Source organism: Ascaphus truei, chromosome 5 (genome assembly GCF_040206685.1).
Source record: "Ascaphus truei isolate aAscTru1 chromosome 5, aAscTru1.hap1, whole genome shotgun sequence".
NCBI lineage: Eukaryota > Metazoa > Chordata > Amphibia > Anura > Ascaphidae > Ascaphus > Ascaphus truei.
The window spans coordinates 271,078,734-271,101,735 of record NC_134487.1 but is presented as its reverse complement, the minus strand read 5'-3'; the positions used below and the strand labels follow the sequence as shown (position 1 = coordinate 271,101,735).

General features: G+C 44.1%; 2 protein-coding genes across 4 annotated transcripts; one reads left to right on the top strand and one right to left on the bottom strand.

The window, feature by feature from the left end:
* The first annotated feature begins 2,069 nt into the window (after positions 1–2,069).
* Positions 2,070–11,912, top strand: PCDH12 (protocadherin 12). Its single transcript, XM_075602028.1, has 4 exons — positions 2,070–5,289; positions 7,673–7,764; positions 8,784–8,938; positions 9,582–11,912. The coding sequence occupies exons 1-4, from the start codon at positions 2,374–2,376 to the stop codon at positions 9,941–9,943; spliced, it is 3,525 nt and encodes a 1,174-aa protein (XP_075458143.1). The 5' UTR covers positions 2,070–2,373; the 3' UTR covers positions 9,944–11,912.
* A 447-nt stretch (positions 11,913–12,359) lies between these two features.
* LOC142495913 (transmembrane O-methyltransferase-like) lies at positions 12,360–22,067 on the bottom strand. Of its 3 annotated transcripts, none has more exons than XM_075602030.1 (4): positions 21,404–22,067; positions 16,815–17,165; positions 14,355–14,551; positions 12,360–13,167 (listed from the first exon to the last, which is right to left on the bottom strand). In XM_075602030.1, exons 2-4 carry the CDS (start codon positions 17,065–17,067, stop codon positions 12,871–12,873), a joined length of 747 nt encoding a protein of 248 aa, XP_075458145.1. In that variant the 5' UTR covers positions 17,068–17,165; positions 21,404–22,067; the 3' UTR covers positions 12,360–12,870. The 3 variants fall into 3 exon arrangements, with proteins under 3 accessions (XP_075458145.1, XP_075458146.1, XP_075458148.1); XM_075602031.1 differs by lacking the exon at positions 21,404–22,067 and adding an exon at positions 19,001–19,132; XM_075602033.1 differs by lacking the exon at positions 21,404–22,067 and adding an exon at positions 18,911–19,114.
* Positions 22,068–23,002: the final 935 nt, after the last annotated feature.

Genomic DNA, 23,002 nt, shown 5'->3' with positions numbered 1-23,002 from the left:
TGCAGTTTAGTTCCAGGGCCCCTCTGCTTCAGACCCGTATTTAAAAGAAAGGAGGTGCATTTAACTTGGAATGCTCCTCTAATTGATAAAGCTTATGAGGCCAGCAATGGGTCTCAGACCAAACAGGATATGGTTGGTAACAAAAGACATAACTCCCACCCAGAATACAGAAAGCAATGAAGATTAAACCATCCCAGAGCTCATTTACAGGACTCACATCAATGCAGCTGTTGTAACCTCATTTTATACCCTTGTAACGACTATTTGCAAAACACTGTAAGACCATTTTGATCAACTCTCCTAGTTGATTTTCTGTACAGTTTCCAATGCCGCACGGGATCAGCAAACCATCCTGATGAAGGGTCCTGGAAGAACAGAAACATTGCGCTCTATGATCTTGGTCCACGACCAGCACACACAAGCATCAAAGTCTCAGCTGCAAAACTGGTACAAAAACACTGCATTCGGTTTATCACAGAGGAGAAATCCCATTGTTTCAGTGTGAATGTTTTTCCTCGGTAAATCTGGTGAAGCTGTTTGCCCCAGTTCTGCAGCTGGGAGACATTGATAGATCCCCATGTCTTTGATCTGATATTGAAATGGATTGAAAACTCTACCACGGGTACTGTATGTGACTGATGTTTATGCTTTGTTTATAAATACATCAGAGGAAACCCTCACAGCATTGCTTAGCATCCTATTACTTGTTATAAATTGCATTGCAATTTTTTTATACTTGGCTGTTTTTTTCCCTTTGGATGTAGATTAAAACCACACACACCTGACTGTTTAAAGTTGTTTTTTTCCCCTTAGAGTACAGAAAACCTAACAATATCATTGGCGTCCCCTCAATAATTATAGTTGCTGACGCTCATTGCTTTCCCCAGACCGTGCCCTGCAATCCCTTCCAGTTAACTACAGAGCAAGCCCTGCGGTGGCAAAAGACTCTCTATATGCTCAAATCCCGTAGTCAAGGTTAGGGCTGGTCGCAAACTGAGGGAGGGATGCTGCAGCAATGTCAAAGCTGCAGTGATCAGGCTTGTATTGTCAAATACTGTCGTTTTTAGAAACCTCGCACTGAAGAGCAGCTGAAAAGTGGTTTAAAATGCCTATTTCTTCAAAAAGCAAGGACAGAGTAGGTCATCGGGATGTAAAAGGCAAAGTAAAGGAAATGTGTATAAAAAGTCATTTATTTGGGCTTGTAGTGTAGGAATAGGGACCACACAAAACCGACATGATACATCTTTCAGGCAAATACTTTTATGTGGAATTATTATAGGCAGTGGTTGACAAATCACCAAAAAATCTACTCGCCACACAAAAAAATCTACTCGCCTCCTAGTATCAAACGTGTGCTGCTTGGGCCAATATTTACTCGCCCGGGGGTTAAATCCACTCGCCCGGGGCGAGCAAATGTATAGGTTTGTCGAACACTGATTATAGGGTCATGATCATTTCAAGGTAGTCTTTGGCGAACCACGTATTTATTGCCTTTTCTTTTTGCAGTACCTAATAGGGAACATGTGTCCATACATAGATGAGAAAACAGGCTATTGCTTACTGTCAAAGATTTATCTCTTTGTCTCTGAATACAAGTATATATCAGTGGATGGCATCTCTCGTTGTATCCTTTGCAGAATTTTCATTTTTCTGGCTTATGTGCTGAGAACATTTTGTTATCTGATTCTTCCAGCCTCTTGTCTGCCTCTTCCCTTTTCTCTAGGGGGGATCAGTCGGCAAATGGGGGGTGGGGGAGGGGGGGATTATCTGATGGTAACCAAACTCCCATTTCTCTTTATCATCATCACTACCTCATATCCAATATGCTTTTGTGAGGAGCCTGAGAAACTTAGTTATTAAGGGAATAAAAAAAAGTTAACTATTGTGCTGCCATAGCTTGTGAAAATGAATGGTTCTACAGTGCAACGAAATTGTCATTGGCAGTAGAGGTGTTAATGAAACATTGTCCATTTACCCAACTTGCAGTTCCTTCCTCATCCCTCTTCCTGTAGGAGGGGGAGTGGTTTCCCTGGGAATAATGTAACATAACTTTCTATATAATGTTGCTCCTCCCCAGGTTATTTTGCTTTTGTATTCTCCCCTGCCAACCTAAGCAACCTTTGTGTCTGGCCACTTTGGTGTGTGTAAATGTCAGCAGCTCTGCCAGTGGTCACAGACCCAGTCTGTGCCATAGACTGCATGCCGTGGAGAACAAAGCTGCTTCTCATCTAGAGCCCATGCCACTGAATCTGTCAGCAAGCTTTTGAAGCTGTTACGAAGCACTCATCTCTCAACTAATAACTCTACTGTGGGGAACAGCACGCCCAGGCAATTCCATCGCATTCGGCTCCTGCTTGGGCAACCTAAGAAACAATGGGAGTGATTCCTAAAATCTTCATCAAGGTTTCTGCTCTTCTGTCTATTTGCTTCTTCTACACAGGACTTTGCCAGAACTCAGCTTCTCTAATGGTTAGATTTCGCATCCAAGAAGAAGTACCTGAAGACACCCTAATTGGGCGAATCTCTGATGCACCAGGATGGACAGAGGGTCTGAATGAGGAATATCAACTCATGCAGGAGCCTAACTCTTTCCCAGTGGGTTTGAAAGATGGATCTATCACAACAACAGGACGTCTAGACAGAGAGCAACTTTGTCAGCCTCATGGACACTGTCTACTCTCGTTTAATGTCCTTGCAACCAAGGCCTTGTCTTTGGTCCATGTGGAGATAGAAGTTCTGGACATCAATGACAATGAGCCAAGGTTTCCAAAACCAGAACTAGATATGGAGATCTCAGAGAGTGCTTCCTTGCACACCCGGATCCCGCTTGACCAAGCCTTGGACCCTGATAGTGGGAGCAATGCAGTGAGATCATATGCCCTCTCTATTAGTGAGCACTTTGCCTTGCATGACAGTGCAGGTTCTGATGGCATCAAACATCCAGAACTGGTAGTGGTGAAAGAACTAGACAGGGAGCTTCTATCTTCTTTCCATCTGGTCCTAACAGCTTTAGATGGGGGTGTCCCAAGAAAATCTGGCACTACCCTGATTAAGATTAATGTCCTGGACTCTAACGATAACAGTCCCATGTTTGGGGAAAGCTCTGTAATCCTGGAGGTCTCGGAAGACACCTCCCCTGGCACCCTTCTTCTCAATCTCACAGCCACTGACCCAGACCAGGGACCAAATGGGGAGATAGAATACTCCTTCAGCAAGCATGCTCCTCACCATGTTATGAGCATGTTCAGCATTGATCCCAAGAAGGGAGGGATAGTTCTGAGACAGCCACTGGATCATGAAGGCAGGCGCTCTTATGAGTTGGATGTTCAAGCCAGGGATTTGGGTCCTAACCCTATCCCCACACACTGCAAGGTTCTCATCAAGGTTTTAGATGTCAATGACAATGCACCTGATATACAAGTCACCTGGGCATCTCAAGACTCCCAGGAAATTGTAGTATCAGAGGCTGTTCCCTTGGGCAGTTTTGTAGCTCTAGTAATGGCCAATGATCCAGATTCAGGTGTGAATGGGCAGGTGCACTGCCATCTAATTCAAGACCATGCACATTTTAGGTTACAGAGAGCTAATGGTAACAGTTACATCTTATTGACCAATGCCACACTAGATAGAGAGAAATGGGATGAATATAACCTTACCATCCAGGCTCGAGATCAAGGAGAACCCTCATTTTCAGTTAATAAATCCTTGAAGATTCGTGTCAGTGATGCTAATGACAACCCTCCTGTGTTTGAGAGGATAAGCTATGATGTCACCTTGGAGGAAAACAACCCTTCTCTTACTCATCTCCTTACAGTACGTGCTCTCGATATTGACCTAGATGCCAATGCCAAGGTCACATACAGTATCCTTGACTCCCTCATCTCAGGGAACCCAGTCTCCACCTTTGTCTCCATCCACTCCAGTACCGGGGAAATCTTTGCCCTTGAAACGCTAGATTATGAGAAAATGAAAGAAATTAAATTGATTGTTCAAGCAGAAGACAATGGCAACCCTAAACGTAGCACTAATGCTTCGGTCAGTGTCTTTCTGAGGGATCAAAATGATAACAGCCCATTAATTGTACAACCACCACTGAAGATGGGCCATGCAAGTATCACTGTCCTTGTAAATGCTGAAACAGGTTATCCACTTTCCTCCATGGAGATTTCTGACTCTCAGGCTCATGGCTATTCCACATCAGGAAGTAACACTCTAGGCACACATGAAAAACTAACAGCAATAACCAATACATACCCCATTATTCATGTCGTAGCCACTGATGCAGATTCTGATCTCAATGCTAAACTTATCTATCAGCTGACAGATGATCATCAAGGCTTGTTTGCCATGGATGAACATCTTGGTCATGTATATTTAAATGCAAGCAATGCCAGCCATCTCATTGGAAATGCATTGGAATTGAAGGTTATAGTGAGAGATAATGGGACTCCTCGGCTCTACACCACAGCTCTTCTGAGGGTCATGTTCAGCAGCCACCTTGATCATCTGAAGAACTCGGCTACAGGATCCAAGGTAAAGCTAAGTCACTCGATGGTAATAGTTATCTGCCTGGCTGTTCTTCTGACTGTCTGCCTCTTAGTTTTGGCTCTCATAATGTCTTTTTGCCGCGTGGATAGGAAGGATAATAGAGCCTACAACTGTAGGGAAGAAGAATCTGCCTACAGGCACCAGCCTAGGAGGCCTCAGCGGCAGATTCAGAAGGCAGATATCCATGTTGTTCCAGTGCTGAGGGGTAGGCAACAAGACCCCATCACACCACCTGATCCTTCCAAACCATTTTCTTTGTCAGGTGAATGTAAAGAGATTCCAGAGGATGATGTCCTCCATACCCCTTTCCATCTTACTCCAACTCTTTACAGGACCTTAAGGAACCAACATAATCATGAAGCACTTAGAGAAACTACACAAGATTTACAGCAACCTTTCTCTCTGCCTCCCTCTGTATGCCGAACTCTGCAGTATCAGAGACAAAGAAGCTGCTCAAGGGAGAATCTTCATGACCTTCATAGCACGCTCCCAACACCTACCAAGACCTTGAAGAACCCAGGAAGCCCGCAGTTGAGGCTCAGTGAGGACCCCAGCTCTTCAGACCCTCTCTTATACAATAAAGAAGCGTTGTTACAAGCCACATCTCCAACTTTGAGGCGTCAGCGGAATGCAGAGGTGTCATCCCAGGAACAGATCCTGAGAAGCCTTGTGCGATTGTCTATGGCAGCTTTAGCAGAGAGGGACCCAGTGGAACTCACCATGCAGTCACCACATGTGCAGGTAAACCTTTATTTCTCTTTCTAAATACCATTATAGACTACGGTGCAAACAATAGGACAGTGGCTTTAGGATGCCAAGAAATAATTCTGATCAATATTACCACACAATGAGATGTAGTAAGTGTCAGCTTCTACTGTAATGCCTTTTTGTCATGCCATAAGGGTCTGATGACTTGGGCTCCTGAAGTTCACAACTCCCTGATGGTAACCAAATCCATGATTGTCAGGGTAGCACTAGCGTAACAGCATTAAAAGTGCTTCTGGCAGCTTCACTTTACTTCCCTGATTCTAAAGCCTCAAGACACAGGAGTTGTGTGACAAATACTAAACAAACCCAATAGAGGCCATGTAGCCCCTTAGGGTGTTATTACCTGATGTCAGTGTGAGGGTAGCACAACTCAATGCCTATTTCCCTAATAGCAATATTGTAGAAGCCTTAGAATGTAGTCTCTACCACACCCTTTAAAAAGATGGTGCACACAGAACAGTAGGGTCTTTGTAAATGTGCTGAGCTAGACTTTTCCACCCCCCAAAGCTCTGTGTTCATATTTTATAATAGTATTACTCATTTTTGATGTGTACTTCAAATATTGATGAACGCTGAAGAATATAACTTGCTTAAGTAACTAACAGATGCTCTAAGAACAGACTTTCTTCTCCATGCATTTTATAAGCTTCAAATTATTTTCTGATTTGCAATTCTTTGTAGGTCTTCTAGCAATGAAAAATGAGCTATTGTTTGCTAGATAATCAGGGACAGGCTTAGCCAGTCTTGGTTTTGCATGTGTCATACTTTAGAGTTCTATGCATTGTGTTAATCTCTGAGTGGTTTAGTAAGGGAGATGTAAAATCAGGGCAGGCCCAGCCTGTTCCCTTTGCTGTTAAGCTAGAGGGTCACAGCAATGAAAGAGTTAAGTTCCAGTTTTCTTTGGCTGATTGCAGAAGTGAACAGCTGAGAGGAAGCTGAAGGATGTGATTTCTTTTAACACAATCACATCCTGCACTGCTGTCGTTGCTTTGTGCATCCAGGTGTGGTTGGCTGGGGACAATGTTTACTGTTCAAATCAAGCCATACCAAGATGTATTAAATACGTTGAGAACACTTTGGTTGCTATCAATCAAATTGCATATATAATATTTATTATATAATACGTGTGTGTATATTATATACTGTATCTAGTTTTTTCCTTTTCTTTTGGTAATTCAGTGTTCAAAAACAAAATGTGTGTGTATATATATATGTATATAGGCATTAAAGAATATCACTTGTGAAAACATTCACATGTCTGCAACCTTGCCTTTCACCATTATCACCTAGCACAGCGGTGCGCAAACTGGGGGGCGCGAGATTATTTGGGGGGGCGTTGGCGGTTGCAGAGGTCCCACGCTCTTCCCCAGGGCATTTAAAGTAAATGCCAGGGGACCGCGTGAGGCCTCTGCAACCTCTACTTACCGAGATTCAGCCGGCTTCCGGACGCGTGACCATGGCAATGCGGCGTCAAATGACGCCGCCGGGTCATGTGGCATCACGGTTGCCATGGAAACGTGACATCAAATGACGCCGCGGGTCACGTCACGTGATGTAACACGACCCCGTGGCGTCATTGGACACGCACGAGGTAAGGGGGGGTGCAACAACGGAGGAGAGCAGGCAGGGGGGCTGCAGCAAAAAAAGTTTGCGCACCCCTATCCTAGCATATAGTGCTTCCATTGCAGCAAGGGATTCTGGGAACTAACATGCAAATGAGCACACAATGTGTCATAAGGATTCCATATAAAAATGGGTTTCAGGCAAAAGGTGACACATTGTGTGATCATTTGCATGTAATTTCCCAGAATGGCTATATGCTAACGGTGGATAACTTGTGTGTGTGTATATATGTATGTGTATATATATATATACACACATACATATATATATATACATACACATTATTTAACACATGTGCACACACACATATAGTATGTATTTATACACATATACACATTAGATACGTTATGGTGGGTGAAAAAGGTGACGAAAAACCCCTCCACCGTACAGCATACCGTATAGCCACAAAAAATATCACTTGTGAGCACATTCACGTCTTAGACAGGTCTAAAATGTGAATGTGCTCACAAGTGATATTTTTATTTGATATATATATATACACAAGCTGTGTTAGAGCACCCACCTAAACCTGGTTGTCAGGCTGATGTAATCCTGGTGTATATACAGGCCACCCCAGTATAATTTGCCATGGAGTTTTCTGAAGTTAGCTGTTATCCAGATGAGAGAACATGAGGAGAGATGGATATAAAACTAGAGCCTGTCACTAACGAGTTGGATTTAGCTCGTTACCATCGTACTGCTAAATAATGGAAAAATTTTCCTGTTTTCACAGCAAATTTCACAGCTTCTTTCCATGCTGCACCAAGGACAAGTTCACCCCAAGACCCTTCACAGAGGCAACAAGTACTCATCTAAAGTTGGCAGGTAACGTTAGAGATTAATCGTCACAGCACGAGGGGTCGCTTGACTCCTGCAGCGTCCGCAACAGCAGCGCTGCAGTAGCCAGCGCGGACCTGGCCTAAAGAGAACAGCACAGGTTCCCTAATAGAAACTTTATTGATTATGCAAGGCATGAAGATGGCCCATATTTACTAAACAGTGCTAAGACATCTTCCGGCATATGGAAACATGTGTAAAATGTCTGATCCTCTACTGGTGCTATGGACCAAGTCCGCTTTTAATTGCCTTCTGCATGCATCATAAATAAACCCCACAGTCACATACTTCTAGTCTCCTGGTGATGCAAACGATCATTACAGGGACAGAAGAGCCTGCAGTGCATTTGTGTGCACGGAGCTGGTGATAGACCTATGATTAGAGATGGGCATTTCCCGAGTTTACCATTCAAAATCCGTTCTGCGGTGTAAAATCTGTTGACGGATGTTGCCCATTTCAATCTGCGTGGATTAATCAAAAACCGCCATTTGATAGAATCCGCTGGTGGATTTTACCAATCCAATCCGTGGATTCCGTAATCCGCTGGTCCCTACACAACCGATTTGTATACAGTGTCCTTTGTAGGTCAACCTGGACCTGCTTAACATGTTTTGGCCAAAAGATTGAACTAAATGACCCATATTGGATGTGCATTGGGGTTTTATTGTTTATTGTTGTATTTGAGGTGACTTTCCCAGTGACGCTGCAGTTGACACAATTAAATATATAAATAGATCATACTGTGGGATTGGGGTTTGAGCTTGCTAAGGTTGTGTATGTCACAGAACACAGTGAGCCCCTGTTCCATAGAGCTTACAATCTAATTTAGTGTCTTACTCAAGGTCCCAAGGAAAGCCAATTCTGGTATTACAATGGGCTTCACCTGCTTCAAAGGCAGGTCAGCCAACAAGCTGCTCCCTTCAGCCATAACATGCAAGTTAAAATGTAGCATGTAATGTTAAAATGAATGATATCGAATCTTAATCCGTGTATATTATTCTGTGTAGATCTGCAGGGCAGGAGGCCGATTGGCAGAGCACGAAAGACAGCGGGCATGGCGAAAGCGAGGCGGGAGACCTGGACTCAGAGCCATGGGGTGACCTGCCCGGCAGCGAACAGTTACTAGAGGACAGTCTGGAAACACTGTTGGGACCGTGCGTGGGTAAGTGATAAGCCCAAACATTAAAAAGACAGAGGACCATTTGTGCTAAGAAGTCCTACTCCATAAAACTACTTTTGCGTTGGAAGCCGTTCAAGTGAATGGGCCATATTTATTAAATGGTGTTACACCATAAGACACCTTGCATGTCAAGAGACACCTTACAGCCCATTCAATTAAATGAGACGTAATATTTATTTACCAAGCAGTGCTGGATGGTGTCTCACAGCACCGCTTAGCAAATACAGCCCAGCATGGGGTTTACATCTTCCCAAGCAAGGGAAAGCCAGTTTGGCAGCATATTGAATAAAGGCCATATATGGTCCACGTTTTTCAGATTGGGATAGCATCATGAGCGTTCCTTAAAGATGAAAGCTTATGTACACCGAGGCCACAAGAGTCCCTTCTTATATTACCATTTCATATTAACTTATATCATTTGGTCACATCTAGAAAAAAATGATTTTTGTGATCTTGAAAACTAATGTGTCACAAGATCTATGAAGATGTTCTGTGAACCAAAATAGCTTCTAGTACTCTGCACTTGGTGTACAGAAAGTAAAGAGTTTTTATTAAGGTGCACAGTGAATTGTTGTACCAGAAATAGTGATATCTGGCTAACGTATTGATACTTTGTGTATAACAGGTCCAGAGAGCAACCGTCTGAGTGAGCTAGATCCAGGATGGATATCCCGCTTCTCCTTGCCTTTAACCAACAGTTACAAGGACAACATCTTCACTCCAGCCCCCCAAACCCTACAACAGCCCCCAATAACGGCTGCTGAGAAAGAAGAGCTTAGGACCTTCCTGACATTTGGCAAAGCTTCAGAGGGATCGCAAGGGAACAGACTTGCCAGCACCTTCCTTTCTGAGATGAGCTCTCTTTTTGAGATGCTGTTAAGTCAGAAAGTTGAGTCCCATGGTGATACGGCCTCTGAGGTGCTCATGAGACTTTCAGCCTGCAGTAAGACCTCAGGGGTGGACTGGGGTACAGGGGACGGTGTCTGAAACTAGCTGAGCAACCACTGGTGAGCTGTGATTGGGAGTCCTCAAAGAGCTACAATTTCATTCTCAGCCACAAGAAGCTAATGTATATAGGGTTTTCTTATTCTCCTATTCTTAAATATGTATAGTACGCAGAATTAGGAAGGCAAAAGAAGCTCCTTATGACTTGAGTACATTGCTATTTTTGTTGTTGTTTGGACGAGGAGCTGCAGTCTTTCATTACAAGGACACCGCAACATCACAACATTTCTGACTTGTCATGTAACAAGGTACTCAGGAGTTTGGGTCACCAATAGCTGGCATCACCTTCAGAACGGTGTTAAATAATAGTAACCACATGGTAATTGTAACCCAATCCCCTGGTAAAGGCAAAAGTCATGTAACCTGATGGTAATCCTACTTCTTTAGTGCTTTCTGCCATTCTAGAGTTAATGTATTTACCCGTATTATAGGCTGCCAGGACTTCAGACCCCTCCGCATTATGTTGAATGTTAGCAACCAAGCACCTGAGTTTCTAATGCCCCCGACAGAGTAAAATAAACCTAAACCTATCTATAGAAAAGAAAATGTTACCTATGATGACCCATATCCTTTGTGAAAACGGCCCTGGTACTGTAGACCTTGGAAACACCTGTAGAATAGTGAAATCATCTAATGCTAACCTAGCTCCTGAATGCATACTTCCATGGTAGCAACAAATACATGGTGTGTAGAATAGTTGATACCACTACCTGATAGCAAACAAATCCCTTTTGGCGACAGTGGAACCACCTGGTAAACAGACCAAACGTGTTTATCGGCTAGAGATATATACACGTTTCTCAACTCGCCCTAGTTCCGCTCATCCTGGAACCGTACTTTCCTCTCTTACTATTCTTCCATCCCCTGCACAAGATTCCAAATATCTTCATGTATGTAACTATCTCCACACTCTCGCCTACTGTTCAGGATAAAACATTGTGTGGTTAGACGTGAAAATGTCAGGCTGAGCTTCAGTCTTAGACTGCATCTAGTTCTGTTATACAGTAATGGACCGCTGAGAGGTGTACTGATGCAATGTACGTATTACATCACTTCAGTGCAAACACATGATCGTTCTGCACTCACTGAGATTTTTTAACAATCTTAGGGCAGTGGCGCTACTCAGTAAGGTACAGTACATTAGGGCAGTAATAATGTTTGACCTATGCAGAAGCCCTGCAGCCTTTTCTAATGTTAGTTTGAGAATATAAAAATGTACGTTTTTAAAATTAGGCCAAAATGTCATTCTCTGCATGAGACAATAGCTAACAATGGGAACATGCTGCCTCGGCTATTTTTGAAATGCATTAATTAGGAACAAATATTAAAGCCATTCCTATAATGCAGCAATTATACTGGACTGATGAAACTGCAGAGAACTTGAACAATGCTTGTCCTCTTTTGACAATCCTTATCTATTTAGCCACAGTGCAGATGTTGGGTAAGTGTGTGTGTATCTCACAGTAGTTATCAGACTGATAAAAGCCAGAGAGCTTAAAAAATTGAAATAAGTGTGTATAGATAATTAGAATGATTACTTTAAAGCTCTGACAAATGTTTCAGCAAGTGATACAAAACTGCAGTTACTGAAAATTCTCCCTTGACTTGTTAAAGATCCATGCTAGAACATTTGTCTCAACCACCGCTACACTATACAGTATACTTTCACACCTCAAGAGTCATAAGATCACGTGGTGAGAAAAGTTCCATGCGGCTCTGTTAGCATTCTATCTCCCAGTCAATTATAGAACAGAATCCATAATGGGTAGCAATCCAAGAGAGTAGTCAGCCGGCTGGGCTGAGTAGTTGTCTTTTTGTAGTGTAATGATGTATCTTTGTGTTTATAAGTTATTTATCATTTCTTTCTTTATTTTATTTTTATTTATCTGCCTGTCTGAGTTTTTCACTAATTGTCTATTTGTACAGGGTTTTCAGATTAAAATAGCATTTTTGGAGTCTCTCTCATCTTGTTGTTTCTGTTGCCAATATATTTACTGCTTTGCAGTCCCTTCAAACAGTAAAGGGGTCAAGTAAATATACTATTAAGTGCCATCTTGGGTATCGGGCAATTTTCTTAAAGCATTATTTTTTGTCCCGCAGATTAACGCCCTGTAACAAAACACTGATGATTTTCACTACACACTCTTATTGGAGAACAGACATTATGGGGGACTTCCCATAACCCAGTTGATACCAGTGGGCTCTGCAATGCATATGCCAAGCGGCATAGTGCCCTGGCAGCAAAGCAGATAAATAATGCCGCTGACTCTCTACCATTTCCAAAGACTCCTGCTCCAGACACCAACAGACAATCCCTTGCAGTGTGAAAGTCTTCTCAGTTATTACTGTGGGTTAAGCTGAGAGCAGGTATTGCGGCAAAACAACATTGCAGACCAGGTAAAGTCTTATATTGGAGCTAATTCACATTATATTGTATAGAAGAAGGATTGTTACAGTATGTATATAGTCCGTCAAAATGGGACAAGATATTTTCTGTAGGGAAAACTCTATATGTGTGGCCCAAGGTTTCAGGTCCCATACAGACCTTTCATCAGGTGAAAGGTCAGTATAGAACCTGAAAAGTTGCTCTATCCAATGCCCTTCTAAATAAATTGAAGGCATTGCATTAAGAAACTTGTGAATAGAGCTCTACTTGGAATCTCCTTTGGGGAACTCTGCTTCATTGCGTTTGGGGTATATAGTCAGTAACATACAGTACAGGGCATCATGTTCTTTTTCAGCTCTCTACAGTACATTGGTCTATTGAGATAGACAGCACAATTTCCCCACAGTCACATCTGTACACCCCAACTAGTTACAAGTTATTACTTTTACTATAACATGTTTTTCAAGTGTGTTGTTTTTAGCAGTCCTTTTACTCGTTGCTAATGTTTCACTGGTCAGCATGGTTAGGATGCGCTCTGTCCCACACATTCAATCTTCAGTAGCCCCTTGCAGCTGTCCCGAATCCTGTAGTGCTGATCAGTTTGAAGATGCTTCATGAAATCTTCAGCCATTGAGTCCTCCATGTGGTTGGCTAGTATTAAAGTCCCAGACTGCAGGGCCCCCATCTGCTCCAGTGCCAGCAAACTTTGGAGATGTTGCCAGGGTTGGTTGCCCACCAAGACTAAATCCACAATCCCTAACCCAAACCGAGTGATCAAGGCATGAATGGCATTTACTGGATGATGAGGCAACAGCCGGAACTACAAAACAGAAATGTGAAAGAGGAACGGACTTCAATATATATTGTATGTACTGAACCTACAGTTTGGTAAACTCAATATCTACTGTATGTATAATTGTATATTACAGAACATATGTAAAAAGCTTTACCGTGTCATTCTCTTTGTCTCCGATATCACAGTGTCTTGTTCAAGACCACACAGAGCTTACTGCTTGCCTTCCAGCAGTGTCTTCTACTGCAAAGGCACCACAACTACCACCAATCTCACACTTCTTTGCTTTGATAACTTTCACAAAAACCTAACAGTGCCTTGTTGCCATAACATTAAAAACATTATCCCACCATCAAAAAAACTTGAACGAAGTATGTTTCTGACAGCAGAAATACTTGCAACAGAATAGCTTACATTTGCATTATTACTACACTAATAAGATACATTGCTTGATGGAGGTAATATTAACTTCACAAGATATTGTCACTGATATTCACAGATGTTTTTCCTGTTTAGACAATGGCTACTCATCATAATCAGTAATTCACATATTGTCATCCTGGTCAGAAACAAACCAACGCTAGGAAGCATTGAAACGGTCGCATTGCTGCCTGAAGCTATTATGTGGCATATTAAGGGTTGTTTTATATATTTGCAACTGCTTTGTTTCTGACCAGGATAATTACTACAATTAAGGGCATAGCTTTTTTTTTTTTTTGCAAAAACCTTTAAGGCGTCAACGAGTTTTTTTTTTTTTCCTACTAAGTTTGGGTGCTGCTCTCAACAGATTCTTTTCAGATTGTTTGTGCCCTGCAGTGAGGGAGTTGGTCTTGAGCACCAAAGGAGTCAACTGATAGGAAGCTGGTGAGTGCAAATTCTAATTGTTTTTTGTACTCATAATCCTTTTTCCACAAAAGTGACCTATTATACAGCACCAGTTAGAAATACCCAACTGATTATTGTACTGCAAATCTCAGATGACAGAGGATGTAGATCAGAGGTAGTCAACTGCAGTCCTCAAGGGGCCACCAACAGGTCAGGTTTTCAGGATTATCCCTGCTTTAGCACAAGTGGCTCAATCAGTGGCTCAGCACATTATGACTGAGCCATTTGTGCTGAAGCAGGGATATCCTGAAAACCTGATCTGTTGGTGGCCTTTGAGGACTGGAGTTGGCCACCCCTGATGCAGATACTATCCCAAGCTTTCTTCTCACCTGGGTGTTTTTGAAACCAGCTACTAGCATCATCTCCTCTGCTAACTCTGCTACGTTCTCCTCTGGTTCCACGGCATACAGTTTGCCTTTTGGGGGCAGGAGAGACAAGAGACGGATGGCAGAATACCCACATTGAGTGCCCAGTGCCAGAACTATCAGAGGGGCAGCTTGCTTGAAAACATCAGCTAGAAAAGCATCTGTGAATAGGCCATTGGAGAAAGGGGTGTTAAACAAGTCAAGCAAAACCCCTCCCACGGAACTTGGGGATAAGAACCACAGCAGAACAGGGTATGATGTCACCCAAGTGGTATCCGCTTTCTTTATTCACATGTTAATGTAGAGACAAGTGCTCACAACTCACGGTACTGACTAAATGTATTGATATACAGTTACTAGAACTAAGTGTGGCTTCTTCTATGATCAATGGATTATACTGTAGTCTTAACATATATCCAGTGAGGGGCAGAGCTTCTTAATGTCAGTATTTGGGCTGTGCCTGTGGCACTACACCATCCTGCAGGGTCAGAGACAGAGTCATCGCGCTATAGGTCCTTTGTCTCTGTCAATCTGCAGTATGGTAGATTATACTATAAAGCTATATATACTATATATATACTCTAAATCTGTCTCTCATTTTAATCTAGTCTGTAATTGTTACATACGCCTATAACATATATTATCTCTTCCTGTGCATGCAATTATTGTATACAGTAGGGCCCCACTCATATGGCGGGTTGCGTTCTAGGCACCCGCCGCCAGAAAGCGAAAATGGCCGAAAATCAGAACATAGCATTTTCTATGTCCACCGACGATTTTCTGTCTTTCTTACCCTTCTGTGCATGTGGAGACTCTGCTGTCCCCCTTCTGCGCATGCGCGAACTTGGCCGCTCCCCCATTGTACGCATGCGCGACCTCGGGCGCCCCCCTTGTGCACATGCGCAGACATGGCGGCCCCCTTCTCAGTACTGCCGTATTGGTGGATCACCGAGAAGCGAAACGCCGAAAGCGGGGCCCTACTGTATAATGTATAACACTGCTCACTTTAACTCCTCCCTCTAGTCTGGTACCTTTCCCTCTTCCTTCAAACATTCAACAGTTATACCACTTATTACTATGTCACCTGTCTTTCTAACTATCGACCTGTCTCCCTCCTGCCTTTTGCCTCTAAACTCCTTGAGCGTCTTGTATTCTCTCGCTTGCTCCATTTTCTCAACACCTATTCTCTCCTAGACCCTCTACAATCTGGCTTTCGCACTGCTCACTCCACTGATACAGCCCTCACTAAAATAACTAATGACCTCCATGCTGCCAAAGATAGAGGTCATTACACTCTGCTCATATTATTTAACCTCTCTGCAGCATTTGATACTGTGGACCACCCTCTTCTCCTTCACATTCTCCATACTCTTGGCATTCGTAACAAAGCTCTATCATGGATCTCCTCTTACCTCTCCCATCATACTTTCAGTGTCTCTTTTGCGAACACATCCTGCTCTCTCTGTGGGGGTACCCCAGGGCTCTGTCCTGGGACCTCTTCTCTTTGCACACTCTCTCTAGTTGACCTAATCACATCTCTTGGGTTCAAATATCACCTCTATGCTGATAACACACACATTTACTTTTCTAACCCTGACCTTACACCTGCTGTACAGACTAAAGTTTCTGAATGTCTCTCTGCTATATCATCCTGGATGGCCCTCCGCTGACTTAAACTTAACATGGCAAAAACAGAGCTCCTCATACTTGCTCACAAACCTGGCCCCACTACCTCCTTACACATTACTGTTGGAAGTACTATCATTCACTAAGTAGCCCAAGCACGCTGCCTAGGGGTCACACTCGACTCCTCCCTCACATTCTCTTCTCACATTCAAAAGGTATCAAAAAACTCATTTTTTTCCTCCGCAATATTACAAAGATACGCAATTCCTCTGTTGCTCGACTGCAAAAATTCTGACACAGACCCTCATTCTCTCCTGTCTCGACTACTGTAACCTCCTGAGGTCCGGCCTTCCTGCCTCTCACCTGTCTCCCCTAGAATCTATCCTAAATGCTGCTGCCAGAATCACTCTACTATTTTCGAAATCTGTCTCAGCGCCCCTCTGCTGAAATCCCTCTCCTGGCTTCCTATCAAATCCCGAATCACACACTCAATTCTCCTCCTCACCTTTAAAGCTTTACACTCTTCTGCTCCTCCTTACATCTCAGCCCTAATTTCTTGCAATACACCATCCTGACTCTTGCGTTCTGCTCAAGGATGTCTTCTCTCTACCCCTTTGGTATCTAAAGCCCTCTCCCGCCTTAAACCCTTCTCACTGACTGCCCCACACCCCTGGAATGCCTTCCCCTCAATATCCGACTGGCACACTCAATCCACATTTAAGACCCACCCCAAAACACACCTGCTTGAGGATGCATACGAGTAGCTCCATGGCAGAAAGGGAGATGTTTCATACGTACCTTGTTCTGGAGTGAAGAGTAGCTCTTTTATTTGATGGTCTCGTTCTGCGTACGCCCTGTAGGTTTGCAGCACACTATCTGGTTGTCCATGAGTGGACTCAAGCAGCACATACCGGCAGAGTGCCTGCAGAGTCTTCAGATCTACAACCCTTCCACTTACTGTCCAAGAACGGTACTTGTACAGAGCCCAGGCCACTCCAGCACACAGTGGCACCATTACCCCAGTGAGCAGGACAGAACGACTGGGGGGCATGAGGGTGGTGAATTGAAAAAATTGAATAAGATATAATGTAGAGGGAAGGTACCAGGTTTGACATTTTACACTCCAATTGTCTTTCTGCAGGGAACTTCCTAAACAAGGAAAAGTGCAGAATTAGGACTAGACAACCTTATACCGATAGTAATATAAAGACAGGGATTACCTTAGAGAGAGACCGGGCCATATTAACTAAGCAGTGCTATTTCATAAAACACCTTGCAGCAACAGAAGGCCACTTACGGCCGATTTAAGTGAATGGGCAATAAGGTGTCTTCTGGCGCTGGAATCATAGGGTTGCCAGGTGTCCAGTATTGAACCGGACTGTCTTGTATTTGGACAGTCTGTCCAGTAAAAAAATAAGAGGTAATACTGGATATGTATGTGCCTGGTATTACCTCCTTGGACATAGTGAGTGGCTGGATATTCTACTTGGATCCTGATTGAGGGAACAGCTTGACCTAGCTTCAGATGAGAATTTTAAAGTGTCAGTCCCACTTATTGGGCAAAATTCCCCCCCCCTCCCCCAACAACCTAAATGTAACTTGCTTCCTTAAAATTACTTTGTGACTTATTTGTTTCCTGTGAAATATGAATGTGTTTCTATTTTCAATCAGTCTGTCTAATTCTTTTTTAATCTCTGTCATTTAACATTCTTTGCGGCTCATGAAGGCAGCGCAATAATCACAAAACGAGACCCCCCCCCCTTAAATTAACCATTTTTACGAACAAAGAATTAAGTAAAGATGGTAAAAACTGCCCATAGTCTTGTTGCTCCCAATAAATAAAAAAAGTAGCAATTTATTTTTATTATTATCAGTAAAACCGACTGGTACCGGTGTAGGTTTCGGGTTTATTGCTTAAATGCAAATTATATGATATCTAAGAAATGGTTAAAAAAAAAAAAAAAAGATGCTTAATATGTGTAATAGTAATCTGGTTTCCTCTGGGATGTTTCGGTTAATTCTTTGATGGATTTTCTGCATTATCATGATCTGGCAGGGATCTTTCATTTAAAAAGTAGGACGCCTCAGGAATCCTGACCATGTTTTAGCTTATATAAAAAAAACATTGAAGCTGTTCTTGAAGATCAGGTGACCACCTTCCCATTGATGGGGAGTAATCTCTAAACCACAGGTGCTCAACTCCAATCCTCAAATCCCCACCAACAGGTCAGGTTTTCAGGATTTTCCAGCTTCCGCACAGGTGGCTCCATCAGTCCCTGCTTCAGCACAACTGGCTCAATCAGGGGCTCAGTCTTCGTCTGGTTGAGCCAACTGTGCTGAAGCTGGGATATCCTGAAAACCTGTTGGGGGGCGGGGGGCTGGAGGACTGGAGTTGAGCACCCCTGCTCTAAGCATCTCATCAGATAAAATAATAAAAGGCTTTGCTATTCCAACCCAATAGATTTCCCAAATGGAAAGGGCAATAAGGTTTATTGAATAAGCTCTACAGGGAATAAGACCTACAAAAGCAGGATTTAGCTGAACCTGTCCTCAGTATACGGGAGCATTCACGGGCAAGATTGTAGACTATATACAGCATCTATTTTAAAGACAAGCATTCAGGAGCAATGCTCTCTTCCTCCAGTCATGAAGTATTGTTATACACATCCTTTTGTAGCAAATAAACATGCATACATCGCAGTGCTTGTACAGATCGGGATAATGGGGGAGTATAAGACAGGTATATGGCAGGGAGCAAACTCTCAATGTATTACTTCCTGATAAAAACATTTTTAGAAATAAAGAAAAGGTGAGCAGTCATGGTGGTAGTTGGGAAGAGAGAGATTATAGAGAAACAGTGCACATGTTAACTGGACTAAGACAGCTATAAGTACCTATTCCATCCTATCAATCATACTCATTGGCTATCCCTAAATCCTGGGTTGGCTGGGAGTCTCCAAGCAAAAGTTGACCGGCTTTGTTACCATGTAGAGAGAGGTCTTGCTTCAGGTGACCTTGTACTCGGCTTCAGGAGAGAGGGACAGCGATAGATAACCAAGTGAAAAGTCTCACGTTTCAGCTGTTGTCTTAGCCATACCTCTATTTCCTCTTCCGGATTTTAGAAGGGCTTTTCCCTCCTACTCAGGTATTTGATTACTCAGCACTGTAGAAGCAGCAGCAGCAGCAGCAGCAGCAGCAGCAGCAGCAGCAGCAGCAGCAGCAGCAGCAGCAGCAGCAGCAGCAGCAGCAGCAGCAGCAGCAGCAGCAAAGGAAGTCAAATCTGGTGTAGGAGACGATAGTTTAATGTGCCTAGCCAATGTCTAGTGATGTTCAGCTGCTCTTACACTTGCAGGGGGTTTCATCAGTGGTTCAAATTTGATGGTTCTAGGGCAGGGGCGGCCAGCTCCAGTCCACAAGGGCCACCAACAGGTCAGGTTTTCAAGATATCCCTGCTTCAGCACAGGTGGTTCAATCAGTGGCTCAGTCATTATGACAACCACCTGTGCTGAAGCAGGGATATCCTGAAAACCTGACCTGGTGGTGACCCTTGAGGATTGGAGTTCAGTACTAAGGGGTAAAAAGTACTTCTAGTTTTATTTCTTTACAAACCCTGAGTAACACAGTTATTTTTATTGTTAAGAAACATAGTCGCACACTTTTTATTTTTGTTGTTGCGCAAACATGTATACCAGACTGTATAAATCTTTCTAACACAGGAGACTTGTTGCCACAACTGTTAAAGCAGCAATACGGGTTAACTATGTATAAAATAAAAAATGAATAGACGATACCGTTCTGTGGCTAACGAAATGCTTTTATTTGTGCAAGCTTTCGAGATACACTGATCTCTTCTTCCGGCGGTGTTACAATGAATAAAGCAAGAAAGGTTTTTACTTATGTAGCCTTCTTTCCCACCTTACTAAAGAGACTACCGGTACTGCCGTTACCCGTTGGCTCACAGAAGGCCAGAGCCTCTGCCACTGGGAGCCTGGGGTGATCGGATATCCACCTCGGTGCAGCGCCTCCACCTGCAAGGGATCATGACGCAGCAGGATAAGCCCGTCCCAGGAACAATATCAGTAATGCACACACAAACACACGTCTGTATATATAATAACAACCTTTACTACACACCATAAACAGTACCCTGTACCACACAGTATAACAACCCCCACTCAGTACCACCAATGAGTGTCCCCAAAGTACAGTAGGTGCTAGGCACCAATACCCTGAGGTCCTTTTCCCCAATGTCCGGGCCCACCCAAAAGTGTATGGAGTAGCGCTAGAAGGGGGGGGGGTGGTTTTGAGAGGTGGAAGGGGGGGGGGGGTGTCGGAGAGGTGGAAGGGGGGGGGGGCGGCGGAGAGAGGTGGAGGGGGGGGCAGCGGAGAGGTGGAAGGAGGGGGGGGAGGAGCAGAGAGAGGTGGAAGGGGGGTAGCAGAGAGAGGTGGATGGGGGGGAGGAGCGGAGGGAGGTGGAAGGGGGGGGGAGAAGGGAAGGAGGGGGGAGAGAAGGGAAGGGAGAGAGGAGGGAAGGGGGGAGAGAGGAGGGAAGGGGGGAGAGAGAGGAGGGAAGGGGGGAGAGAGAGGAGGGAAGGGGGGGGGAGAAGGAGGAGGGAAGGGGGAGAGGAGGAGGGAAGGGGGGAGAGAGAGGAGGGAAGGGGGAGAGGAGGAGGGAAGGGGGAGAGGAGGAGGGAAGGGGGGGAGGAGGAGGGAAGGGGGGTGAGAGAGGAGGAAAGGGGGGTGAGAGAGAGGAGGAAAGGGGGGTGAGAGAGGAGGAAAGGGGGGTGAGAGGAGGGAATGGGGGAAGAGAGAGAATGGAGGGACACAGACACACACAAAGCCCGATCTAGCCAATGACACGCCACCCCCCTCCCGAATTTATGTAGGACAGCCTGCGCTCATGCTTGGAGAGTTGGTGACATCACCGCTCTCAAGCATGAGCTCAGCGGCAGCGTAGCCGCAGCCTTATGATGTAAGAGTATGTATTCGTATATAAACGTATAATCGTGGCCACACCATCCCACTCCAGACACCTCCTCCTGATTGGCTACTGCTAGGTAATGCAGCCAATCAGGATGGAGGAAGCTGGCCAGCTCCCTATCAACAGTCCTGTTCTCTCCCTGCTCAGGGAAATCCCGCAGCCCCCCCAAGCCAGTAAGATCACTATGTCCAGAGAGGTAATACATGTCTAGTATTACTATTTGTTTTTACTGGACAGTGTTCAAATACACGACAGTCCGGTACAATACTGGACACCTGACCACCCTAGAATCGCGTGCAGGGTGCCCATGAATATTTTGGTACTGGGGCACCCTTTCCCTGGTTCCGCTAAAGAGGTGAAAGCAGTATTATTATTATTGAAGTGAAACTTCTTTGCTGGCACCTACCAAATGAAAATTTCCCTTGCAGTAAATCGCCATCATGGTGACGGAAGTACAATCAAGGAAGTGTTGTCATTGCTGGCAAAAGAGGCCGTCGGCAACGTCAGTGTTGGCAGCTCGGCGCGCATGCGCAGAGGCTTCCGGTGCTCGGCGCGCAAGCGCAGAGGCCTCCGCAGCAGCAGCATAGACACACACACAGAGACACACACAGAATTCACAGTTAGTATAAATATAGAAGTGCAAATAGCTAAAACAGGGGGAGGGTGGGTGCCGAGCATGCGCGTTCTAAGTCAAACTTCGTTATGTTTTGTCACCGAAATTGTGTTTTGATTTTTCATTAAAAACATCACCATTACAAATACAATTTCTGTGACAAAAGACGAAGAAGTTTCACTTCAAATGTGTCCTCGGCACACACACCCTTTTTCTTTTTCCAGAGCTGTACAGTGCTATTTTTAGCTCCAGCCTCCCATCACTTCACAAGATACCTGCCAGTTTATTTGCCGGTCCTTTTGGGGAAATCAAAATGGCTGCCAAACCCGCAACATCATCAGGGTAATGATGTTGTAGTTTCCTATTGTATGATCGTGCTGGCAATCTTTAAGTGTCCAACAACTAAACCAGTAAGTGCCCTCGGGAACTCCAGGAGCTAGATCAGGTGAAAATCGGGGGGGGGGGGGGGGTTGCTGCTTTCATTTCTATGATAGGTTAATTGATCTCAATTGAGGGCATTATTAGTAACTCTGGTCTGCGATTGGCTAAAATTCTGTCAAGTAAATGGAGCTGACCCCCTCCCCAGCAAAAGGGAAGCAGCCGTGCCTGTTTAATAGGGGTGGGTACACACACACACATCAGTCAACACTGCGCCGCTGGCGTGAGGTGTGTGCAGAGGGGTAGGTGAGCGAGGGTCAGCTCTCACCCCGCTCTGTCTTGCCCATGCAGAATACAGAGTTGTTGGCACTACTTGTTTACAGACCACCCTTTTCATTACGGATTATGGTCAGCCGCCATACCTTTGGACCCTCCAAATAGCTTTGAAGTAATATTTGTAGTTCTGCAGCTTTAAATGCACATGCAATTCACTTTCCATATGGTATAGATCACTTAGTCTGCACTTTTGTCTGATCGTTTAAAATACAGGGAGACCACACACAGACTCCGGTTTGGAAGAAAAAAAATATTTTATCATCTTTCGGAAGGATAAAAATAGCATTTGTTTGCCGCTCAGCCTTTAGGAAGACATTCCAACAATACAGTATGTAGTTTTGGCACGAGTGGACTTCTGTTTTCTAACAATGCTCAGGCCTGTAAACAACAAAAACATCCCGCATGCCCCAAACACATTAGCCGGTGGGGGGTACAGATATGGAAAACAAGAAATGCACTAACGAAGCCGGGTTTCCTGTGGGTTTGTGACCTAGCGGGAAGGTCAATTGCTGGCGGAAGAGTGTAGGCTGAGATGTCCGGTGCAGGCTTCACAACAAGAGCTCAATGACAAAACAAGAGGATTTTTTTTAAGGCATAGCATGGAATGACAAATACACATTAAATGATATGAGTTAAACGCATAGTGGCCTGTGGGGGGATTGCTGCTTTAAACCCCTT